The following is a 21488-nucleotide window of genomic DNA, read 5'->3' as shown; positions in this document are numbered from 1 at the left end:
TTAATTATTACATTAATGTATTAATAGACTTTTGGGTTTGTAACCCCAGTACTAGTGTTACTGGCTAAAATTCCCCAGAAGTGACAACTTTATCTGCTGTGAAAAATCTCTTACGATGGACCCAAGTGGCGCTTGACATTTGAAACAGCTCATTTCTGTACTCACAAGTCTCTATTAGGACAACATCATTCAACATGAATGTCTTTTGGTCTGGTTATCGAAAATAGAGAGGCCATCTGCTTCTAGTTTCTAGTGTCACATGGCCCTGTCTACTATGTTCCATTTCCTTTCAAAGGACTTGGTTCAGCCACTCAAATAAGCATGGAATAGGAGCTTCATATACAATGAAACTGCAAGCACTGACACTCCCTTCCCAGAAAACATCAAAACCACCAGTGTGTTTCAAGGTTTCTCACTCCTAGCTAACAATCTCATGTCCGTCCTTGACCAGGCTCTGTACTGTGGCTCTTGAGTTTTATAAAGCCAAGTCCCCCTAATCCAGCCTTAGCACCACCCCACTCATACCAACTGCTCTCCTAACTTTTGACATCTGCAACATGATCTGTGTCACCTCATTCTACCTCTAAATCTCACTATCAGCAGCAAGAGATGCCTGCCCTCCTGCTCCACTTGTGTCCATTGGATTAATCAGCCAAGTCACCCACCACTGGGAAAAGGAAGAGACATAGTCTTACCTTCATGGTTGACTGGTAAAGGGTGAAACTCCTTATCCAAAACAACCAGAGAACACGTGGCGTCAAACCCAAGTCCTCGAATTTGGTTTAAATCAATCCCTTGCACAACTTTCTGTTTTAAAAACAAACAAAAACATGAAGTAAAACACCAGAGTCTTAAAAGATTGAAGACAGTTACAACTAGAAAGAAGGAATGACAGAATAGAAAATAATCTTTACAGCATAAAACAGATAAAAGTATAGTATCACTAGAATACCAAAAGATCCTATAAATAAGAAAAAAGAGCCAATCTAATTGGAAATTAAAGCCAGGCATGAAGGCTCATACCTGCAATCCCAGCACTTTGGGAGGCTGAGGTGGGCTGGATTACCTGAAGTCAGAAGTTAAAGACCACCCTGGCCAACATGGTAAAATGCTGTCTCTACTAAAGACACAAAAGTTAGCTGGGTGTGGTGGCGTGCTCCTGTAATCCCAGCTACTTGGAAGGCTGAGGCAGGAGAATAGCTTGAACCTGGGAGGCTGAGGTTGCAGTGAACCGAGAGCACGCCATTGCACTCCAGCCTACGCGACGAGAGCGAAACTCTGTCTCAAAAAATGAAATAAAATAAAAATTAAACTTAAAAAATTGGAAATTAAGCAAAGGAATAAAAAGTCACTTCATAAAATAAAAAGAAATGGTCAAAGAGCATACGAGAAGATTCCCAACTCCAATTAGATAAGTACAAACAAAAAGATACCAAACTATTTGCTTTTCATTTTGGCAAAAATATAAAAGATTAATAGTACAGGCTGTTATTGCTTATCTAAAATGCTTATGATTAAAAGTATTTCAGATTTCAGAATTTTTCAGATTTTAGAATATTTGTATATACATAATGAGATATCTTGAGGATGAAACCCAAGTCTAAACACAAAATTCATTTATGTTTCATATATATCTTATACACGTGGCCTGAAGGTAATTTTATACAATATATTTAACAATTCTGTTGATGAAACAAAGTTTGTGTACAATGAACAATCAGAAAACAAAAATGTTAGTGTCTTAGCCATCCATGTGTAGTGTCACAATGCCACTCAAAAAGTTTTGAATTATGGTGCATTTTAGATTCTGAATTTTCAGAGTAGGGTTGCTTAACCTATATATACCAGTGGCAGTACATGCAGAAGTGGACCTTCTTGGAGATTATTCTAACAATGTAATTATTGAGAACAAATTTTGGAGAATAATTTGACATCTATTAGAATTAAAAATGTATGTATCTTATTAGCACAAGTAAGTAGAGTTAGATACAGAAGAAGGTTAGCTTCAGCACTGCTCAGAATATATTTTAAAAGTAAAAGAACTATTTTTTATTAAATAAATTATGGCACATCTATAAAATGAAATACTATGCAGAATTTTTTTTTAAAGAGGTAGAGAGGCAACTTCTGGGTATGGTACTGTGAAGAAGTCAAAAATTCCCTTAGCAAAATAAAACTGTAAAACTGGACAAAATCATCAAAAACCACCATTTTGGGGTTATGGAAATTGACCAAAGCCATATAAAAAATTGAGAAGCATTTTTTTTTTGAAAAATCAAATTTTTGCTTAAAACATTCCCACACACACAAAAAAAAAACTACAGGTCCAAATGCTTCACTGGGGAATTTTATCAAACATTTAAGGAAGACACAGTACCAATCCTATACAAATTTGTTTAAAATACATTGAAGAAGGAAAAACTTTCCAACAAATGTTACATAGCCAGTATTACAAAGCCATGCAAAGCCATAAGAAAAGGACACCACAGACTAATATTTATCATGAACACAGTAAAAATCCTTAACAAAATATTAACAAACCAAATCTTGCAGCATATAAAACTTGCCTTTATATACAATGATTATGTGGAGTCATCCCAGGAATGCAAGTCATTTAATATCCATTAATTAATTAATGTAATCTGCATGTTAACAGACCAAAGTACAAACATCAAATGATCATTTCAACAGATGCAGAAAAAGAACTCCCATGCTCCAAATATTATACTCAATAAACCAGAAATAGAAAAGAACTTTTACAACCTGATAAGGAGCATCTACAAAATACTACAATTAGCATCAAACTTAATGGTGACATGAATGCTTTCCCCCATCAGAAATAAAGCAAGAATGTTCACTTTCACCACTTCTATTCAACCTTATACTTGAGCTTCTAGTAATTGCTAGAAAAAGTAAATTAAAAGCATACAGATTAGAAAAGAAGTTAAAGTGTCTTTCTTTTCAGATGGCATGATCTCATATGCAGAAAATCCTAAAGAATCTACAAACTAAAAACATGAATTAATAGGCAATTTTAGTAAGATGACAGAATGCAAGACTAACATATAAATATCAAGTGGACTTCTACATAATAGCAACTGAGATATTAAAAATAAAATTAAGAAAATCCCATTCACAACAGCATCAAAAAGTGAAATACTCAGTGTGATGTTCAATATTAGATATCAACTGGACTGGATTGAGGGATGCCTAGCTGGCTAGTGAAGCACTGTTTCTGAGTGTGTCTGTGAGGGTGTTTCCAGAGGAGACTGATATGTGAGTGAGTGGAAGTAAAAGACACCTTTGACGTGAGTGGACACCATCTAATCAGTTACGGGTATGATTAGAACAAACCAGGTGGAACAAGGGAGATACTCAGATTGCTTAACTTCCTCCCTCTCTCCCTTTGCAGTGAGGTCCCTTTTCTCCTCCTGCCCTTAGACGTCAGGCTTCAGGTTCATCTTCCTTTGGACTCTGGGACTTGCACTAGCACCCTGCCTGGGGCTCTCAGGCCTTCACCCTCAGACTTACTCAGGATTGAACTGTTGGGCTTCCCTGGTTTCAAGGCTTTTCAACTTGAATTGCGGCACACTACTGGCAATCCCCAGTTTATAGATGGCCTATTGTGGAACTTCATATTTGTAATCATGTGAGCCAATTCTGCCACACACACACACACACACACACACACACACACACACACACGTATGTATATAATTCATATTGTTAATAGTGGTTGCCCCTGAGGGTGGAATCGCAGTTGGAGGATATAGATTTTACACTTGTTTGTATAACTTTTAAAGTTGTAGAGCAATAGACTTATCGATTAATTCTATTTTTTTAATTTTTGTTTCTATGGTTTCCTTTACAGAAAAACAACCTTTTAAATCCCACAAAAGTCAACCTGAAAATGTTCACTCTCATTTAGTGAAATTCACCTTAAAATACATAATTCTTCCTTTTTCCTGTTTGGAAATACCAGACTTATAATTTAGAATCCAATTTCTTACTATTTAACATGTTCCTCAAACAAGAGCTCCACATAATTATTACAAATGTCCAACAAAGAAAAGCAGTAATATTTTCAAGTAATATTAATAAAGTGCTACCATATATTGAACATCTACTATGTGCCATGTGTTTGACATACACAGTATTTAAGCCTTACAAAGACCTCCAAAAGAAATATTCAATACTTGTTTTTCACAAAAATCAAGTGGGGCCAGGCACGGTGGCTCACGCCTGTAATCCCAACACTTTGGGAGGCCAACATAGGTGGCAGGCGCCTGTAGTCCCAGCTATCCAGGAGGCTGAGGCAAGATAACTGCTTGAACCTGGGAGGCTGAGGTTGCAGTGAGCTAAGACTGAACTAATGCACTCCAGCCTGGGCGACAGAGTGAGACTGTCTCAAAGAAAAAATCACACACACACAGTGGATAATTGGAGAGGGAAAGGTTGAGCAACAGGCAAAGAGAGGTTAAGGAACTTGCACTTGTCACACAGCCAGAAGATTACAGAGCCAGAATTTAAACTTGGCGACTATGTTCTTTCTATTATACCATACTGCCCACCTCTGTCATCGGAGAATTTCCTATTGCCCAAGAGACTCATCCTGTGAAAAGGACATGTAATCTAGAGGAGAACATTTGCTACTGACCCATATGTGACTGCTGGGAGTGTCTTGCCCCACAGTACCAGGTGAATACTCTATATGCCTTCACCACACTAATCAATCTAGACTTAGAGAGTGAGAACCAAACCCATTCCCTGACAGGCAGCATGGCTTCATGACAATGAGTCACAAACACTTGAATTCAAATCCCATCTCTGTCACCCTGGCTATGTGACTGAAGGCAAGTTACACAATTCTAGCCATTGCAACTCCTCTCTTGCCTTGCTGGTTCATGTTTCTATAGCATTTACAGGTATGGCTATTCCTGCCTGGAATGTCCTTATAACTTGGCTTGGAAATCACTGGATAGCGGTTAAAATCAGTGGCTTGGGAGTAGACTTCCTGAGTCTGACATCTGTTTCTGCCATTTCCTAATTATATAACTTTGTGAAGTCAGACAAGCAGCTTCCTTGGCAGTACAAAACTAGTACCTATACCTGCATCTCCTAATGATATGAGAAATCAGCAAAATAAGGTGTGATGAGCTCAACATCTGGCATCAGTGCACAAGAAGTAGCAGCTTATATTAGAGAAAATTAGTTGCTTCAAATCTTCCCACATGGGACACCAATCAATCGATCAGTCAGCCCTAACTTCTACTTGCTATGTAGCTCAATTGGCCTCTGTGCCCAGAAAGTGCATGCCTGACTTGGGTAAGCCCATCTCAAACAGGCCTGGAGTTAGTCAAAAGAGAACTTGGGTGAGAAGATGTAGATGACTCAAACTCTACACCACAAGGCAGTTTGGGAACAGAAACAAACACAGGATGTGGTGTCCAAAGAGTTTCCTTCTGGTGCCAACTCCACTACTTCTGGGTCAGGTAATCCTGCACTAACTTCATCAACTTTCTGAGCCTCAGTTTCCTGAGTGAGAGATATCTCCCAAGTAAGAATCAAAGGCTTTGAATGGGATCAATGGGGTTTGAAATTACTTTGAAACCAGTAAACCTTTAGAGAAAATGGGATAGGAAACACACTCAATGCCTTATTGTATTCATGGAATGTTTTTATGTACAAAGCACAGCATGCTTGCTCTCTGTTTCAAGTAAGCACATATAAAAATGACGAGCAAAAAGAATAGGAATAGAAAAAAATTGTATAGACTCAAATAATTTCTAAGAATCATGGTGAGAGTAACCTTCTAGTAGGAGCAAGGAAAATATTTTCCTCAATCTATTTTATGAATCCCCTCTACAGGCCTACAGAGTGCTCAACATTAAAATCATGGCCTTGAGTCACAAAGACTCAGCGTCTTCATCTTTAAAACAGAGACCTCTCATAAGAAACTGGAAGAGTAATTATGGCATGCATTTAAACCTGATCTGGCTAGGTAGCCGCTATCATTTCCCCAGCCTTATAAGGAAATGCCTATGATCATGCTCATCCACAGCTGAGGAACACCCCCATTCCCAAACCCTCACCCCACATCATCTAAACCATCTTAGAAAGATGACTGTCAGGGTCACACTACCCAGAAGGCCCTTAGGGCTTGACCCGGTGACCTAAAGATTCTTTTTTATATTCTTATTAATGGAAGAAGAAAGCAGCCTAGTAAGCTCATTCTAACAGCTCGGTATCAAGAGAATTTCCCTGGCTAGAGAGAAAGCACATTGCTCTTCTAAAGAATTTCCAGAGAAGGAGATTTCTGCAACCTCATTTGGTAACCTGGTCCATGTCTAACAACTGTCAACTTGTAGCCATGGGGCAGTAAACAAATATTTGGGGAAGGGATTGTGTATCACTTTGTTCTTATTGTGGGAACTGGTTCAATCCTGCATGTGTTTTAAATCAGCAAGATCTGCCATATTGGGTGGGGAGATGGTGTTTCTTAGAAACCCTGCCAACTGAGAGCTGGAGGGTCAGATGCATACCTGGTTTTATCTTTAGCTCTATTTCAAGCAAGAGTCAAAGCCTGGGGCCTCATGGACAGAATCCAGCTTGCAGTAGAGTTCTGAGTGGCTGGTACTATATTCTTTTAAATCTTGATTTGAATGCCTTTGTCAGCTTTGGAGGCATACATAGAGTTATGAAATCACCAGTTCCCTCAGGCTCCATCACTACCTGTTGCCTACACAATTCACCATCACTACCAGTTGCCTACACAATTCACTCACTCACTTAGCTGTCAGTGCTTAGCAAAAATAATCAAGCCCCTTCTAGGGTCAGGCTGTTCAGGCTTTTCTAGGTATTGAAAAAACAATGGAGAAAAAAAATGGAAAAACAGTGGAGAGAAAAACAGTTTTTTAAACCTTGCCCTTTTGGAGATAAAATTTTAGTAGGGACAGATAATAGCGAATAAATCAAATAAATTATATAGTGTAGATACAGTATACCAGAAAGTGATTAGTCAGGGGGATCAGGAATGCAAGGAGATAGTAGATCCTGCAAGTGAGATTTGAGGATACACCTGAAGGACATGAGGAGTGGACCTCATGGAAATCTGGGGAAAAGCATTCCAGGCAGGGGAATAGCAAGCACAGAGGTCCTGGGAGGGGGAACAGCAAGAAGACAAATAAAGCTAATGTTGGGGTGTACATTACCTGGAAGGCCTTTGAAGGCAATCGATTTTGTAAAAGCTGCTCTAGTGACCAGTGAAGTAAAGAGACCCAGTCCTAATCTTTTACCTACACAGCATCCTAGCTCAGGTATGGTATTTCCAGTTGATGACGAAGAAATAGAGGCCAAACACTCTCATTTATGTCAGTGACCCCAATGTTCTGCCAAGAATAGAAACTCAAATAACCTCTACCTCCTTTCTCTCCATTGTCATCGAGTCATTAGGCCTTCCTTCCCAAAGCCTCTCAGTCTCAGCCCTCCTATTTATTCCTCTGCCAATAATCTAATCTAGCAATTTATTATTAAAAATATTATGAAGCACCTATATGTGCCAGACACAGAGAACGTATCCTGAACAAGAGAGACGTGGTCCCGGTCTTCCCAGAGTTTATAGTTTAAAAAAAAATCTCAGCCTCTGAAACTCCTCAGGATGTCTTCCTCCTGACATCCTTAAATTTAGTTTCTTCTCTGCCAGCCATTCTGAATCTATTGCAAGACTGGTCAGTCTCAAACTCAGGATGATCCCAGAGGAGCTCCCCATTGGCATGAGCCAGCTGTGCCAGCTGTCCCAGCTACCCCTGTATCATCAGTTCCAGCCTCTCTTTCCCTCTTCCTATTAGAAACCATGTATTCTGGCCGGGTGCAGTGGCTCACACCTTTAATCCCAGCACTTTGGGAGGCTAAGGCAGGCAGATCACAAAATCAAGAGAGCAAGAATATCCTGGCCAACACGGTGAAATCCCATCTCTACTAAATATACAAAAAATTAGCTGGGCATGGTGGTACGTGCCTGTAGTGCCAGCTACTCAGGAGGCTGAGGCAGGAGAATCGCTTGAACCCGGGAGGCGGAAGTTGCAGTGAGCAGACATCTCACCACCGGACTCCAGCATGGGCAACAGAGCAAGGCTCCAACACACACACACACACACACACACACACACACACACACACCCCAACCACCTGTTCTAGCCAGGATTGGATCCTTGACATTCCCATCTCAGTGCTTCTGACCATTCTATTTCTCCAGTTATGACTGTCTTCTCTTAGAGTTTAAGAGTCACTTTTTGCCCTTCATTCTTTCTCAAGTTTCTTCAGTGGGTATGAGTAGGGAGGTCTCAATTTTTTTTTTTTTTTTTGAGATGGAGTCTCACTCTGTCGCCCACACTGGAGTGCAATGGCGCCATCTTGGCTCACTGCAATCTCCGCCTCCTGGGTTCAAGTGATCCTTGTGCCTCAGACTCCTTAGTAGCTGGGATTACAGGCTCCCGCCACCACACCCAGCTAATTTTTGTATTTTTAATAGAGACGGGGTTTCACCATGTTGGCCAGGATAGTCTCTAACTCCTGACCTCGTGATCTGCCCACCTGGACCTCCCAAAATGCCCTCAATTTCTTTTGGCCGTTCAATTTTTTTTATTTCATTTTACATTATTTTATTCTTGATTTATAGAATGATTTTATTATTTGATATCAAAAATTAATGATTCATGAACCACATGGAGTTTTATGAAAGAAGAGTACAAGGAACGGTGAAAACATTTAATAAGTGTAATAAGACTTAGCTGGAGGTGGTATTGGTAGAGAAAATGCTCCTTCCTTGAAGAACTGACTTTTGAATTAAGATTTGGGGTATCACTATCCAACGGAACTCTCTGCAATAATGAAACTGTTATATATCTGTGCTGTTCGGTATAGTAGCCACCATGTGGCTACTCCATGTGGCTACTAAGCACTTGACATTTGCTGGAGCAAAAGATAAATTGAATGTTTAATTATATTTTATTGTAATTACTGTAAGCATTGTGGGTCCAGGAACCACTGTATTGCATAGCCTACATCTAAGGATGAACAAGAGTTAGATTTGCTGGTGGAAGTTAGGAAAGGCATGCAGCCAGAAGAAAGAATCTGGGTAAAAATTCTGAGGCTAGAGGGAGCACTGCATACAGTATTTGAGGACATGACAGAAGGAAGGTGTGGCTGGAATGCAGAGAGCCAGGAGAAGCATCAAGAGATGAGCCAGGAATGCAAGTTGAGACAGATCATGTAGGGCCCTGAGGGCCATGTTAAGGATTCTGAGTTCTACCTTGTCTCTGCAGGTATACCTCATATTATCATGCTTCATTTTATTGCAGTTTGCAGATACTGCATTTTTTACAAATCGAAGATCTGTGGCAACTCTGCAGCGAGGAAGTCTATTGCTGTCATTTTTCTAACAGCATGTGCTCACTTCACTAGCATTTTTAGCAATAAAGTGTTTTTTAATTAAGGTATGTATTTTTTAGACATAATGCTATTGTACACTTAATAGACTACAGTACAGCATACAAAACATTTATGCGTGCTAGGGAAGCAAAAAATTCATGTGACTTCCTGTATTGAGATGTTTGCTTTGTTGCAGTGGTCTGGAACTGAAACTGTAGTTTGTGGTATGCCTCAGGCATATCTGGTATCATCGTGCTTTGCTTTACCGCATTTTTCAGATTTTTTTTCTTTTTTTACAAATTGAAGGTATGGAGCAATTCTGCAAGGAGCAAGTCTGTCAGTGTCATTTTTTCCATTAGCACGTGTCACCTCATGTCTTTGTCACATTTTGGTAATTCTTAACAGTATTTCAAACTTTTTCATTGGTATCTGCTACGGTAATGCTTGATGTTACTAATTGCAATTGTTTTGAGGCACCACAAACTGCACCCATGTAAGATGGGCAAACTTAATAGATAAATGTGGTGTGTGTTCTGACTGCTCCATGGACTAGGTATTCCTCATCTCTCTCCTTCTCATTAGGCCTCCCTACTCCATGAAACACAACAACTTTGAAATTTGGCAAATTAATAACCCTACAATGGTCTCTAAATGTTCAAGTGGAAGAAAGAGTCACAGTCTCTCACTTTAAATGTAAAGCTAGAAATGATTAAGCTTAGTGAGGAAGGTGTGGGCAAGGCTAAGACTGGCAAAAAGGTAGGCCTCTTGCACCAATTACAGGTATTGATCGACTTATAACCTATGCAACTTACGACCATTCGACTTTACCACCACAATCGCTAGCCACGACTGCTCCGCATCTGGCAGCGCAAACGTTGCCCAGCTGGGTGTACAACAGGGGGACAATAAACATATATGCTATATCATATCATTATTAGTCATTTTCTTGCCTTTCTTACTAAAATGTAAGTGGTTTATATCCCTATATCTTTAACAATATTAGAACATACTAAGTTTAAATTATATTTGAACAAGATATCCAGATGACATCTTTTATGATGAATGCTACATATTTGTATCCCATGGAAAGTCACATAAAATTGTGATCATTTACTTTTCTATTTACAATGATAATAAATAAATACCTGGCAACTAGTCCTTTTTAACCCTAAAACTTAACATAGTTCATACTCTTCTGCTTTTCAAAACTCATCATGTGCCATGGTTTTTCACTTCAAACCATAGACCACCGTGGTTCAGTGATCTGTGAATATTCCACAGTTTTACACAAGGCTGCGCCTTTACCACAAGTTAAGATGGCTTTTTAAAAATGAGATTTGACAAGAATGCTTTCATAATAAGCATTCAGGTCAATCTTTACTACTGGTAATGCAGTGTTTTACTTAAACCAGACGAATGTAAAAATAAGAAACAAAATTGTGTAGAGATGATACAAATGGCATAAAATGAACAAAGAAAATTATGATATATAACAATAATGAAAGAAAATTATGATAAAATATGACTTAAAGATTTTTATAACATCATTTCACAGTACTGTACATATAGCCTACTCAACTTACGACCAAATCGTGTTACGACCGGTCTGTTGGAACCAATTGTGGTCGTAAGTTGAGCACTAGCTGTAGTAAAGCTGTGAATGCAAAAGAAAGTTCAAAAAGAAAACTAAAAGTGCTACTCCAGTGAACACCTGAATAAGAAAGTGAAACAGTCTTATTGCTGATATGGAGAAAATTTGAATGGTTTAGACAGAAGATCAAACCAGCCACAACACTCCTTTAAGTAAAAGCCTAATCCAGAGCGTAGTCCTAACTCTTCAATTCTATAACATCTGAGAGAGGTGAGGAAGCTACAGAAGAAAAAGCCTGGAGCTAGTGTAAGTGGGTTCAGGAGGTTTAAGGAAACAAGCTATTTCCGTAACATAAAAACACAAGGTGAAGCAACAAGTACTGATGTAGAAACAGCAGCAGGTTATACAGGTGATATGGATAAGACAATCAGTGAAGGTGTTTACAGTAAACACCACATTTTTAAGGTAGGCAAAACAGCCTGATATTGGAAGAAGATACCATCTAGAATTTTCACATCTAGAGACAAAAAGTCAATCCCTGGCTTCAAAGCTTCAAAGGACAAGGTGACTCTCTTGTTAGGAGCAAATGCAGCTGGTGACTTAAGTTGAAGCCAGTGCTTATTTACCATTCCAAAAATCCTAGGGCCCTTAAGAATTATGGCTGTCTGTGCTCTAGAAATGAAACAACAAAGCCTGGATGACAACACATCTATTTAAAGCATGGTTTACTGAATATTTTAAGCCTGCTGTTGAGACTTACTGCTCAAAGAAAAGAGATTCCTTTCAAAATGTTACTGCTCACTGACAATGCACCTAGTCACTCCAGAGCTCTGATGAAGACGTACAAGGAGATGAATGTTATTCTCAGACCTGCTAACACAACATCCATTCTGCAGCCCATAGATCAAGGAGTAATTTCAGCTTTCAAGTATTATTATTTAAGAATTACATTTTGTAAGGCTATAGCTGCCATAGATAGTGATTCCTCAAATGGGTCTAGACAAAGTAAAATGAAAACCTTCCGGAAAGGATTCACCACTCTAGATGCCATTAAGAATATTCGTGATTCATGGGAGGTCGAAATATCAACACTAACATGATTTTGGAAGAGGTTAATCCCCACCTTCATGAATGACTTTGAGTGGTTCAAGACTTAAGTGGAGGAAGTTACTACAGATGTAGTGGAAATACCAAGTGAACTAGAATTAGAAGTGGACCCTGAAGATGAAACTGAATTGCTGTAATCAATATGAATAGATGAGGAGTTGCTTTTTATGGATGAACAAAGGAAATGATTTCTTGAGATGGAATCTACTTCTGATGAAGATGCCGTGAACAATGTTAAAATGACAACAAACGATTTAGAATATTATATAAACTTAGTGGATAAGGCTAAGGTCTGAGAGAACTCTCTCCAATTTTGAAAGAAGTCCTGCCACAGATAAGATGCTATCAAACAACATTGCATGCACAGAGAAATCTTTTGTGAAATAAAGAGTCAATCAGTGCAGCAAACCTTATTGTTGCCTTATTTTAAAAAATTACCACAGCCACCTAATCTTCAGCAACCACCACCCTAATTAGTCAACAGCCAACAACATCAAGGTAAAGCTCTCCACCAGGAAAAAGACTACAACTCACTGAAGGATTTGATGATCATTAACACATTTTTTGGCAAATTTTAAAAATTATGTACTTTTTTTTAGAGTAATGCTATTGTATACTTAATAGACTTCAACATAAACATAATTTTTATATGTACTGAGAAATTCAAAATTTCATGTGAACTTTATTGTGATATTCGCCTCATTATGGTGGTCTGGAACTGAACTTACCATTATGCCTATAGTAGTGTGATAGCAGATGTTGAAGGGTTGTAAGCAAAAGAGTGACATGATCAGTTAGCACTAGAGGGAAAAAAAAAAACCCACTTCAAATGCAAAAATAAAGAAAAGAAAAATGAATACAAAGGCATGAGTTAGGTTGTTAGAATAATATTCTGTGCAAAATATAAGGTATATGGTGCCAGAGATAGAGAGAATGCATAGGTTTGACCTATCTGAGTTCTGCCTTATCACATACCACCTGGGTGACCTTGGGAAAATCACTACTCTGGTCCTCAGTTTTTCAAATGAAAATGGAAATAACAACCCCTTCCCTACTTACCATGCAATGGCAATCAAATGAAAATGAAGGTGCGCTGTGAACTATAATAATGGTTCTAGGAATATAAGAGGTTAACATTATTGCTCAATCACACATGTGGCTACTCTTTCTTCTGTCCTCCTCCCCACAACCATTACTCATATAGATAATACCAAGAGAGAAAAAAATCGTACTTTACTGGCTGTATATGTGCTGTTTATTTTTCTCATACAATTAAGCTGTTTCATCTTTAAAAGCAGCAGGCTTCTTGTATACCTCTCCTCTATATGCTCCAGTGCTTAGCAAAGAGCATAGCACATAGCAGGTACTCAATAAAGGTCTGCAAACTAAGTGAAAGAATGAAACTCAACAAACACTTGTTGGCTAAATGATTCCTCCAGCCTATCTTCTCCTTCTTCCTAATAGTAGTATGAATTATGCACTAATTTGAAATGTTCTCGCCTTTTTGGAATGATTAAGATTTGTGGCTCCATAAAGGAATCTTTAAAATCATGGACTGTGTGTAACCTCTATGAATTGTGAGTTTCCGTAAAACCTCTTAGGTATCCTGGGTACCAGCTCAACAAAACCTGTCAAATTCAGGGGATGTGGGAAGGAAGACAGAAAGGAAGATTTGGAGCCATCTCACCAGGGTCCTGGTCTTGTCTCTAATACTTGTTAGTTTCAGAGCCTCCATTTCTTTATATTTCAAATAGGAAGAATAATTGTACTTCCTGCCCCACAATGACACTGAAACAAGATAAGGAATGCTAGATTGGATTTTGTCTTTGTTTTTAGCGCTAAGTAACATTCATTCAACAGCCATTAATTGAGTGCCTAATTTGTGCCAGGCAATATATTAGATACTGGAGACACAAAGATGAATCTCTCTAAGAGCTCAGCTCATGGTTTAAAAGGGGCTAAATAAGCCAACAATAAAGTGCAAAGACAAGGAGTAGATAATGACCTGGGTGAAGATAGTGGGCTCTGGGCAGTAGGAGGGGCTTCTCACCCTCCCTTTCTTCTGACTATCAGAAGTCATGGAGGAAGACACTCAGGAGGACAGGAATGTTTAAGCTTACTTTATAAGGAAGGATTTGGGCAGGTGAGGAATATAAAAGAATAGTATTCCAGACAATGTAAACGACAGAGATATATCATTCATTTATGTACTCAACTAACATTAATTGAGTACATTATAAGCAACGAATTCTAGAGAAATACGGATGAACTAGATAAAACCTCCGCTTAGGGGGCACACACTTCCCAGATGAGCAGGAAACCAGTTAACACACTCGTAATCCAGGGTAACCTCATGATACCCCATCCTAAAAACTTCAGGCTGCTTCTTATCAGTTCCAGGTAGGGTCACATGGAGGGAGACATGGCTGGAGAGAGACAAGGGGCAGAAGATGAGAGTGGCAACATTGGCAGAGGCAGCATCCCTTTCTTATGCAGGAGACTGTGGGCAGGTTACTGAACCTCTTCAAAGCTCACTGTTTTTCCATCTTCAAAACAGAGAGGACAATCAAAACTATCTTAAAAAGTAGTTGTCATAGGAATAAAATGAAGTGATAGGCAAAAGCTCTTCAGCATAGTACCTGGACCAGGGTGCCCGAGAACTGTTAGCTGTCATTGTCTTGTCGCCACATTATCCTTACTGTTGCTGTAAAAGGAAAGTCACCTCAGGCAATGTGAATGACTTAGGGAAAAGGAAGCAGAGCAACTGCTCTCAAGCTCTCAACTTCCTGGAGTCCATGAAGAAGAAAAGATAGGCCAGGACATATTTTATGTGACCCTTTGCCCTAGACCAGTGCTTCTCGAAGTCTTACATAGAAAGAACCTTAACCAGAAGAGTGAGTGAATATTCCCAAGAAGCTCCTTCCCCGCCATGGACTCTGACTTTTCAATATTTGATCTTAGAAATTCATTATGCTCTATAATCTGCTCATTTCTGTCACCATCAGCACCACCATAGGAAACAACCCGTACACGTTTCTAGGCAATGTTATGACATTTTATATGCATTAATTCGTTCAATCCTCACAACAATCCTATGGAAGTAGGTACTAATACCATTTCCATTTTACAGATAAAGAAATTGAGGCAAGAAACATTGGTAACTTATCTGAGATCACAAACTAATAAACGTTGGAAGTGGGATGTCAATCCAGGCAGTCTGGCTGCAGAATTGGTGCTCTATAACGGGTGACCTACCTCTCTAACATAAAAATGCTTCCCTCCTTAAGCCTCACACCAGCAATGATGTTTCATATAGATTTACCATGCTTATCCTGTGGCTTCTGGCACATGCCCATGTATCCATACTCCATGTGAGGAGAATCGCCTAAGACTCGAGAGCTTCATTCAGGTTTGCCATAGTGAGATAACATTACTAATGACAAATGCCCACAGTACTTATGCAGCTAACAGGGCTCAAACAGATGATAAGTTGGCCACCACTAGAAGATGATTAAAAATCTACTATTAAGCCAGAGTATACCTCTGTACTTAGAGTAGACCTTTTTTAAAGTAGCTTTTCATCAGGGGATTATATTTTCTTCCTGATAATTTATTTAATGGCAAGCAAGGCTATATGTTAAAAGAACAAAGAAGACCTGAGTGCAAAGAGGAGAAGATTCTTACCAGATTGAGGGCAGAAAGGAGGGGAGAAGAGAGAAAAATTAAACAGGCAGAGGAGAAGATGCATCCCTCTTTTACTCCTGTATAATGCTCCAGTACTGACCACCCACTCCCTTCTCTCTCTGTCTTCGTCTCTGGGGGCACTAACAGCAGCCCAGAATTCATTAAAGTTTAAACAGACTGATCAATAGGGACAGAATAGTGAATTGTCCATCTGCAAATTACCAAGCACCTCATGAATATTTAAGGGAATAAGCCAAGAACAGGGAAAAGAAGGAATCCAGGACTTAATTTTTCCCTATGGAAAAAAAGACAAAAGGATCTCAGCCATTACTGATCACCAGGATATAAAATCGAACAGTCAAATGAAACTTTAAAAACAAACAACAATTGTGCAGCATTCCTTCCCTTCCCAAGCCAGCAGGCTACATCCAATCCAAGGCCACTCATGGTGAATATATGCCTGGCACATATGGGAGACACTCTAGTCTGACTTCTTTGCTTTCTCAGAACACACCACGTTTTCATGCCACCATGCCTTTGCATATGCTATTCCCTCTGCCCAAAATGCAGTTCATCTCATCCTCATTGGTCCACTTGGAAGGCAGGAGAGTCCACTGATTAAGAATGCACCTCTGATGCAAAGGCATAAGAATGTTACATTGGACTTTGGGGACTTGGAGGAAAGCATGGTGGGTGGTGAGGAATAAAAGACTACACATTGGGTACAGTGTACACTGCTTGGTAGATGGGTGCACCAAAATACCAGAAATCACCACTAAAGAACTTGGTCATATAACCAAACACCACCTATTCCCCAAAAACCCATTAAAATTTTTTATAATTAAAAAAAAAAGAGTGCACCTCTAGAGTCAGACTGCTTTGTTATAGTCCTGCCTCTGCTACTTACTGTGTAAACTTGAGTAAGTTACCTAACTTTTCTGTGCCTGCATTTCTCCCTTACTAAAATACGCTTAGTGATAGTATTACCTTTATAGGTCATGTGAAGATGCAACTACACAGTGCAAGTTAACACATTTTACACAGCCTTTGCCACACGTTAAAGGCATGGTAAATGTTAGTAAGATGATCAGTGAATTAGTCCACATTTGGTCACACCTGAAGCTGTCCTGTCTTCCCTGAGCCCCCTCTGGTTAGCTGTTTCCCCAGCTCCAGCTATAGTTACTTTGCCCCTAGCTCTTATCATGTATTAGCTGTTTATCAGTCTCTGCCACTAGACTGTGAGCTCCTGAAGGACAAGGCCTATGTTCCGCTTACCTCTGCATCTAAGTTAACCCAACATAGTTTGCAGTACTGGATGGACACACAACAAACATTCAGCAGGTAGGAACATAAGCAAGGAGAGAATGCCAGTTTTGCCCATACCTTTGTGACAACACAGCACGCAGCCCAGATGTCCTCAGAGGACTGCTCATGGTGGTTGAACTGGGGCTCCCATTTCTCAATTGGGTGGTCTGCAAAAGCCAACAGGACCCCACTCTGGTCCACCAGAGCTGCACGGACACTGCCTGTTCCAACGTCCACACCCACATAGTACCTCTTTGGTTTCTGTTCTCCACCAGACATTGCAGTTCCTCCACCTACAGTAAGCAAGTGTAAAAACTACATGAAGACCAAGTGGATCTGCAAAGACAGTCACAAAACATCTCAAAAGTAGATATAAAAGAGGTACCACTACCTAACTGGTAGCCATTTGTTATTTATTCATCCAACAAACATTTTTAGTGCTAACAGTATACTAATAAACATTGAGCTACATGCTACATATCTGAACACGACAGATATGGCCTCAGACACGCATTTCCATTCTTGAAAAAGAATCAGACATTAAGCATTTAAATACATAATTATTTAGGCAAACTTTTGAGAAGTGTTATAAGAACAAGAACAGGGTGGTAGGAGAACTTAGAATCTGGAGGCAACAGAGATGAATTTATTCTTAGTGAATTTCAATCAACAGGATTCAGGAGCCACGGTACTGAAAAGGAACTTGTCCTCCTAGTCATTCATTCATTCCACAATTACCTACTGAGTACCTCTTACGGGCAAGAGGGGGTTGTTTTCACTGTGAAAAGTGCATACAACCCCCTCTACTTCTCACTATGACTCTAGAAAATGAGGCTATTTACATCTCCATTTTACAGGCGGTCAAGGTGAGACTCCAAGCGATTAGCAACTTTTTGCTTAATGCTAGCTAGATCTACTCATAAATCCAAACAGTAAATGTACATTATAATAATGTACATTATTATAATGATATACACAACACTGATGAAGAAGCAGGTCTCTGAGAAGTTAAGGAATTTACTCAGCTTCAATCAGGGGCAGCCTAGACCTAAAGTTCCACATTTATGCAATCCCAAGTCTCATATTATTTCCTTTGTTTCTTAAAAGCTTTCAGTATAGATTTGGAAAAGAGGCAAATTTATTGCAGCTGTGTCATGAAGTGACTGGGAATTGGGAAGGAACCCTGAGGAGACAAGATCAGGAATTAGTTAGACAATCTGTTTTCCTTACAGACCCCTCGTGAGTTACAAGGAAATCTGACCAGAGCACACTCAGGAATTCCTTAGCCTTCATGACTGCTCTAAGTCCCTTTGGTCAGATTAGCCCGCATGACACGGAATCTCACAGAGGATTTTATTTTCCAGATTGGCCTTTGAAAGAATAAGAACAAGCCCCCAAGACGACTGAGCAGGTGAATGTCTTACAACTCTCCAGGTGAACTCAGGGCAGCCTTACCACCCAGAGTCTAATTTCAATCTGAGCAGCCTTCTGCATCCTTCAACTTCAGAAATAAAATGTTTCCTTAGCCAAGTCAAACTTGGAGATTCTAAAAGAAAATCAACCAGCAGATGTTCAGTTACTGCTTCCTAGATATTTATTCCAGTAACAAATGAACCAATAAAAACAACTTCATTAAAAATAATTGCTTCTGTCTTAATTGCAATGCTTTCCCAACTGTATTGTCCCCCTTTCGGCTTTGTGGCTCATGAGCAGGTGAAAAATAAAATAGAGAAGCTACAGTAATAACATTCACTCCATTCATCAGAGCTTCGTCAGGCCCCCACTGGTGTGTAATCTCAACTTTTCTCCCTTGCTTACATTCCTCTTGGGGACCTCCATATGACCGTTAGCACCAGGTTCAAATCATTTATTCCTTTATTTAACAGTGATACCTTTTCTTCAAGCCATTATTTGAAGAAAATAAATAAATTAGATAAAAACAGAGCTGCTATGTTTGAAGCAAAGATTGCCCTTACCCCACCCTCCAACCCTTCCCCCAGCAGTTCCTCTGCTGGGCCCTCTCTCAAAACAACTGAAAACCACCAGCTTTGGGCTGTGATATACCCCAGGGCCTCAGCACAGCATCTCAGGCCTTCCGAGGGCTGCCTCTGCCTACCACCCAGGCCCGCCTAACACAGTCCTGTTCATTCTCACTCCAGGCTACAGACCTCCTCAAACTCCTCATAGGCTCTCAATTGCCCCACACTGCTAAAAGCCTCCTCCATCCTTTGCTCATCCCTTCCTAATTCTCTCCTTTTCTTGTCTGCCTGGTGACCACAGAATTATATTTTGAGACCCAGGTCAGCCATCACCTCTCTTTGGAGAAGACTTTCTTCCCTTTCTAAACCCTTGCATACATACACAGGATGCCAACATGGTATTGTGTCCCTGCTTGCTTTTAAAACTCACCAATCTGCCATCACAATTTTATTTTTCTTTCCATATCTGTCTTCCTAACTGAATCTGAAAAAAAAAAAATGAACTTATTGATTTCTGCATCCCAAGCTCCACACACAGGGTCTGGCACATAATATGTTTTCAATAAATGTTTACTGATTGAACAATGGAATCAATGAATGAACAGAAATAAGGATGAACAGATCCATGCTTTAATAGTTTGTTTGTACTTATATGTGCTAGTGTTTTACCTTATTCTAATCTCTTATGTCCCATTCTTCCAGTTCACAAATATTTACTGTAGGCAACAACCACATTTTATTAACTCTACGGCACTCAGTTTTCCATATTTAGCTTCTCTAAAATCAGTGTGAATCTTACAATCAATGTATGTTACAATTAATTGGTATCATCTCCTTCCTTACTTCAAGGTATAAGAAATAATGGTGCATCTTACAATCGGTGACAACTGAGACTCAGAAGAAATGCAGAAGTGACACCAGGAAGCCTGCTGAGGATACACTGATTGACAAAATAGGGACAATGCCTTCACTCAGAGTTTCCTCATTTTATTGCCTGCAAACAGGAGGAAGATTGAAGCTGGCCACTCTGCCTTCCCTCTGCCAACTTCTCACAGCTGCTTACTTGACTTGGAATCCCCTCTCTTGGCTTCCCACTGTCTCCACTACAAAAGCCTCCAGGGGTGCTGCTGCTTAACACTGATCTAGCATGCCAACAACTCTTTGCCCTTGGCTAGACCTCTGCAAGACTACTATGAACACTTAGGAAGAAACAAGAAAATAAATAGGAAATAAAAAATCTATGTAACACCCTGGCTTACACAGACCTGGCCAGCCAACATCCAGGCTTGTCTCTACCCCAGCCAGCCCCGATGGCAAGAGAGACTCCCCATAGGGCTGGCCCAGGTGCTCGGACCTGGGTTCCTCACTTTTGACTCCCTCTCTGATGAAGAGATCAAGATGATAAAAATACATCATCTTACCACCCTATCCACACCCTGATTCCTTTCCAGTAAAACCCAAGGAGGTAGATTTCTACTCTATAGTTGGCCCTGGGCTTGCTCCAGTTCTGGTTTCTGAAAGGGGCCTACCTTTCACGAGAGCCCCCACTTCATATGGAGAGAGGAGCTGTATCATTAGACAGTTAATTCCAGCTGCCCCCTGTGTCACAGCTGTAAGCCCAGTGCCTGGCATACAGCAGGAACTCAGTAAGTCCTTGTGACTCAGTGAATGAATGAATGCCTTTAAAATTCATCATGTGTTTACCATGTATCTGCTATTCTGCTAAGAAGCTTGATTACAATGCCACTTTTAATCCTGACCACAATTCTTGAAGACAATAACTATGATGACTCCCATTTTACTGATGAGGAAAATGAGTCCCAGACAGGTAAAGTAACTTGCTCCAGTATGTCATATAACTAGGCAGTAATACAATTGATGGCAATCCATTCCCTCTGGCTCCATCAGCCCTAACCTTTCTCAGGATGCTCCACTGCCTCCTGCTATTCCTCTATTTACTAAATGCCCATTTGTCAAGGACTTTGCTGGGGGACCCTGCCTACTGTACCTAAAGTTGGCTGACTCAGAACCCAAGCTGTTCATCTTCAGAGACTGACCATTCCACAACAGCTGCTTCCAGCAAACCATGGATTTCTATAACATATTACCAGGGCACCATGCAGGAAAGAGTTAAACTGTCCGAGTATCATTCACACACATCACCTAGTTCATGTTTTCCTATGAAACAGATCCAACTTGAATATTTCAGGTTCACCACTTTTCCCATTATTATAGTTTTAACTGATTTCTGTGTGATTATTTCCATACCTGGAACCTAAAAGCAGGGACATTCAAGCCCTTGGGCAGCTTCCCTGAAATCTGACCTGTGAGCTCCAGCAGAGGATTTTCTGCAACACAGATCCCCTGCTCTTCCCCGTCTATGCCCTTTGTTC

At 39.9% G+C, this 21488-nt stretch overlaps 1 protein-coding gene across 13 annotated transcripts in view; it reads right to left on the bottom strand.

Annotated features, from left to right (window-relative positions):
* The window catches only part of FGGY (FGGY carbohydrate kinase domain containing), a 432024-nt gene that overhangs the window by 391207 nt on the left and 19329 nt on the right, over positions 1 to 21488 (bottom strand). For 10 of the 13 annotated variants that reach the window (XM_017544014.2, XM_037744071.1, XM_037744075.1 and 7 more), the window contains exons 2-3: positions 17195 to 17409; positions 696 to 807 (exon numbers count right to left, since the gene is read on the bottom strand). In XM_017544014.2, coding sequence (XP_017399503.1) covers positions 696 to 807; positions 17195 to 17395 — 313 coding nt within the window. In that variant the 5' untranslated portion in view covers positions 17396 to 17409. Of the gene's footprint in view, positions 1 to 695; positions 808 to 17194; positions 17410 to 18540; positions 18691 to 21488 lie in introns of those variants that run through there. The other 3 variants (XM_017544024.2, XM_037744076.1, XM_037744070.1) reach the window with 2 other exon arrangements.

Source organism: Cebus imitator, unplaced genomic scaffold, assembly GCF_001604975.1.
Source record: "Cebus imitator isolate Cc_AM_T3 unplaced genomic scaffold, Cebus_imitator-1.0 Scaffold163, whole genome shotgun sequence".
In the NCBI taxonomy this organism is placed as follows: Eukaryota; Metazoa; Chordata; class Mammalia; order Primates; family Cebidae; genus Cebus; species Cebus imitator.
The sequence above is the reverse complement of the archived record's forward strand: the minus strand, read 5'-3'. Positions and strand labels throughout refer to the sequence as shown.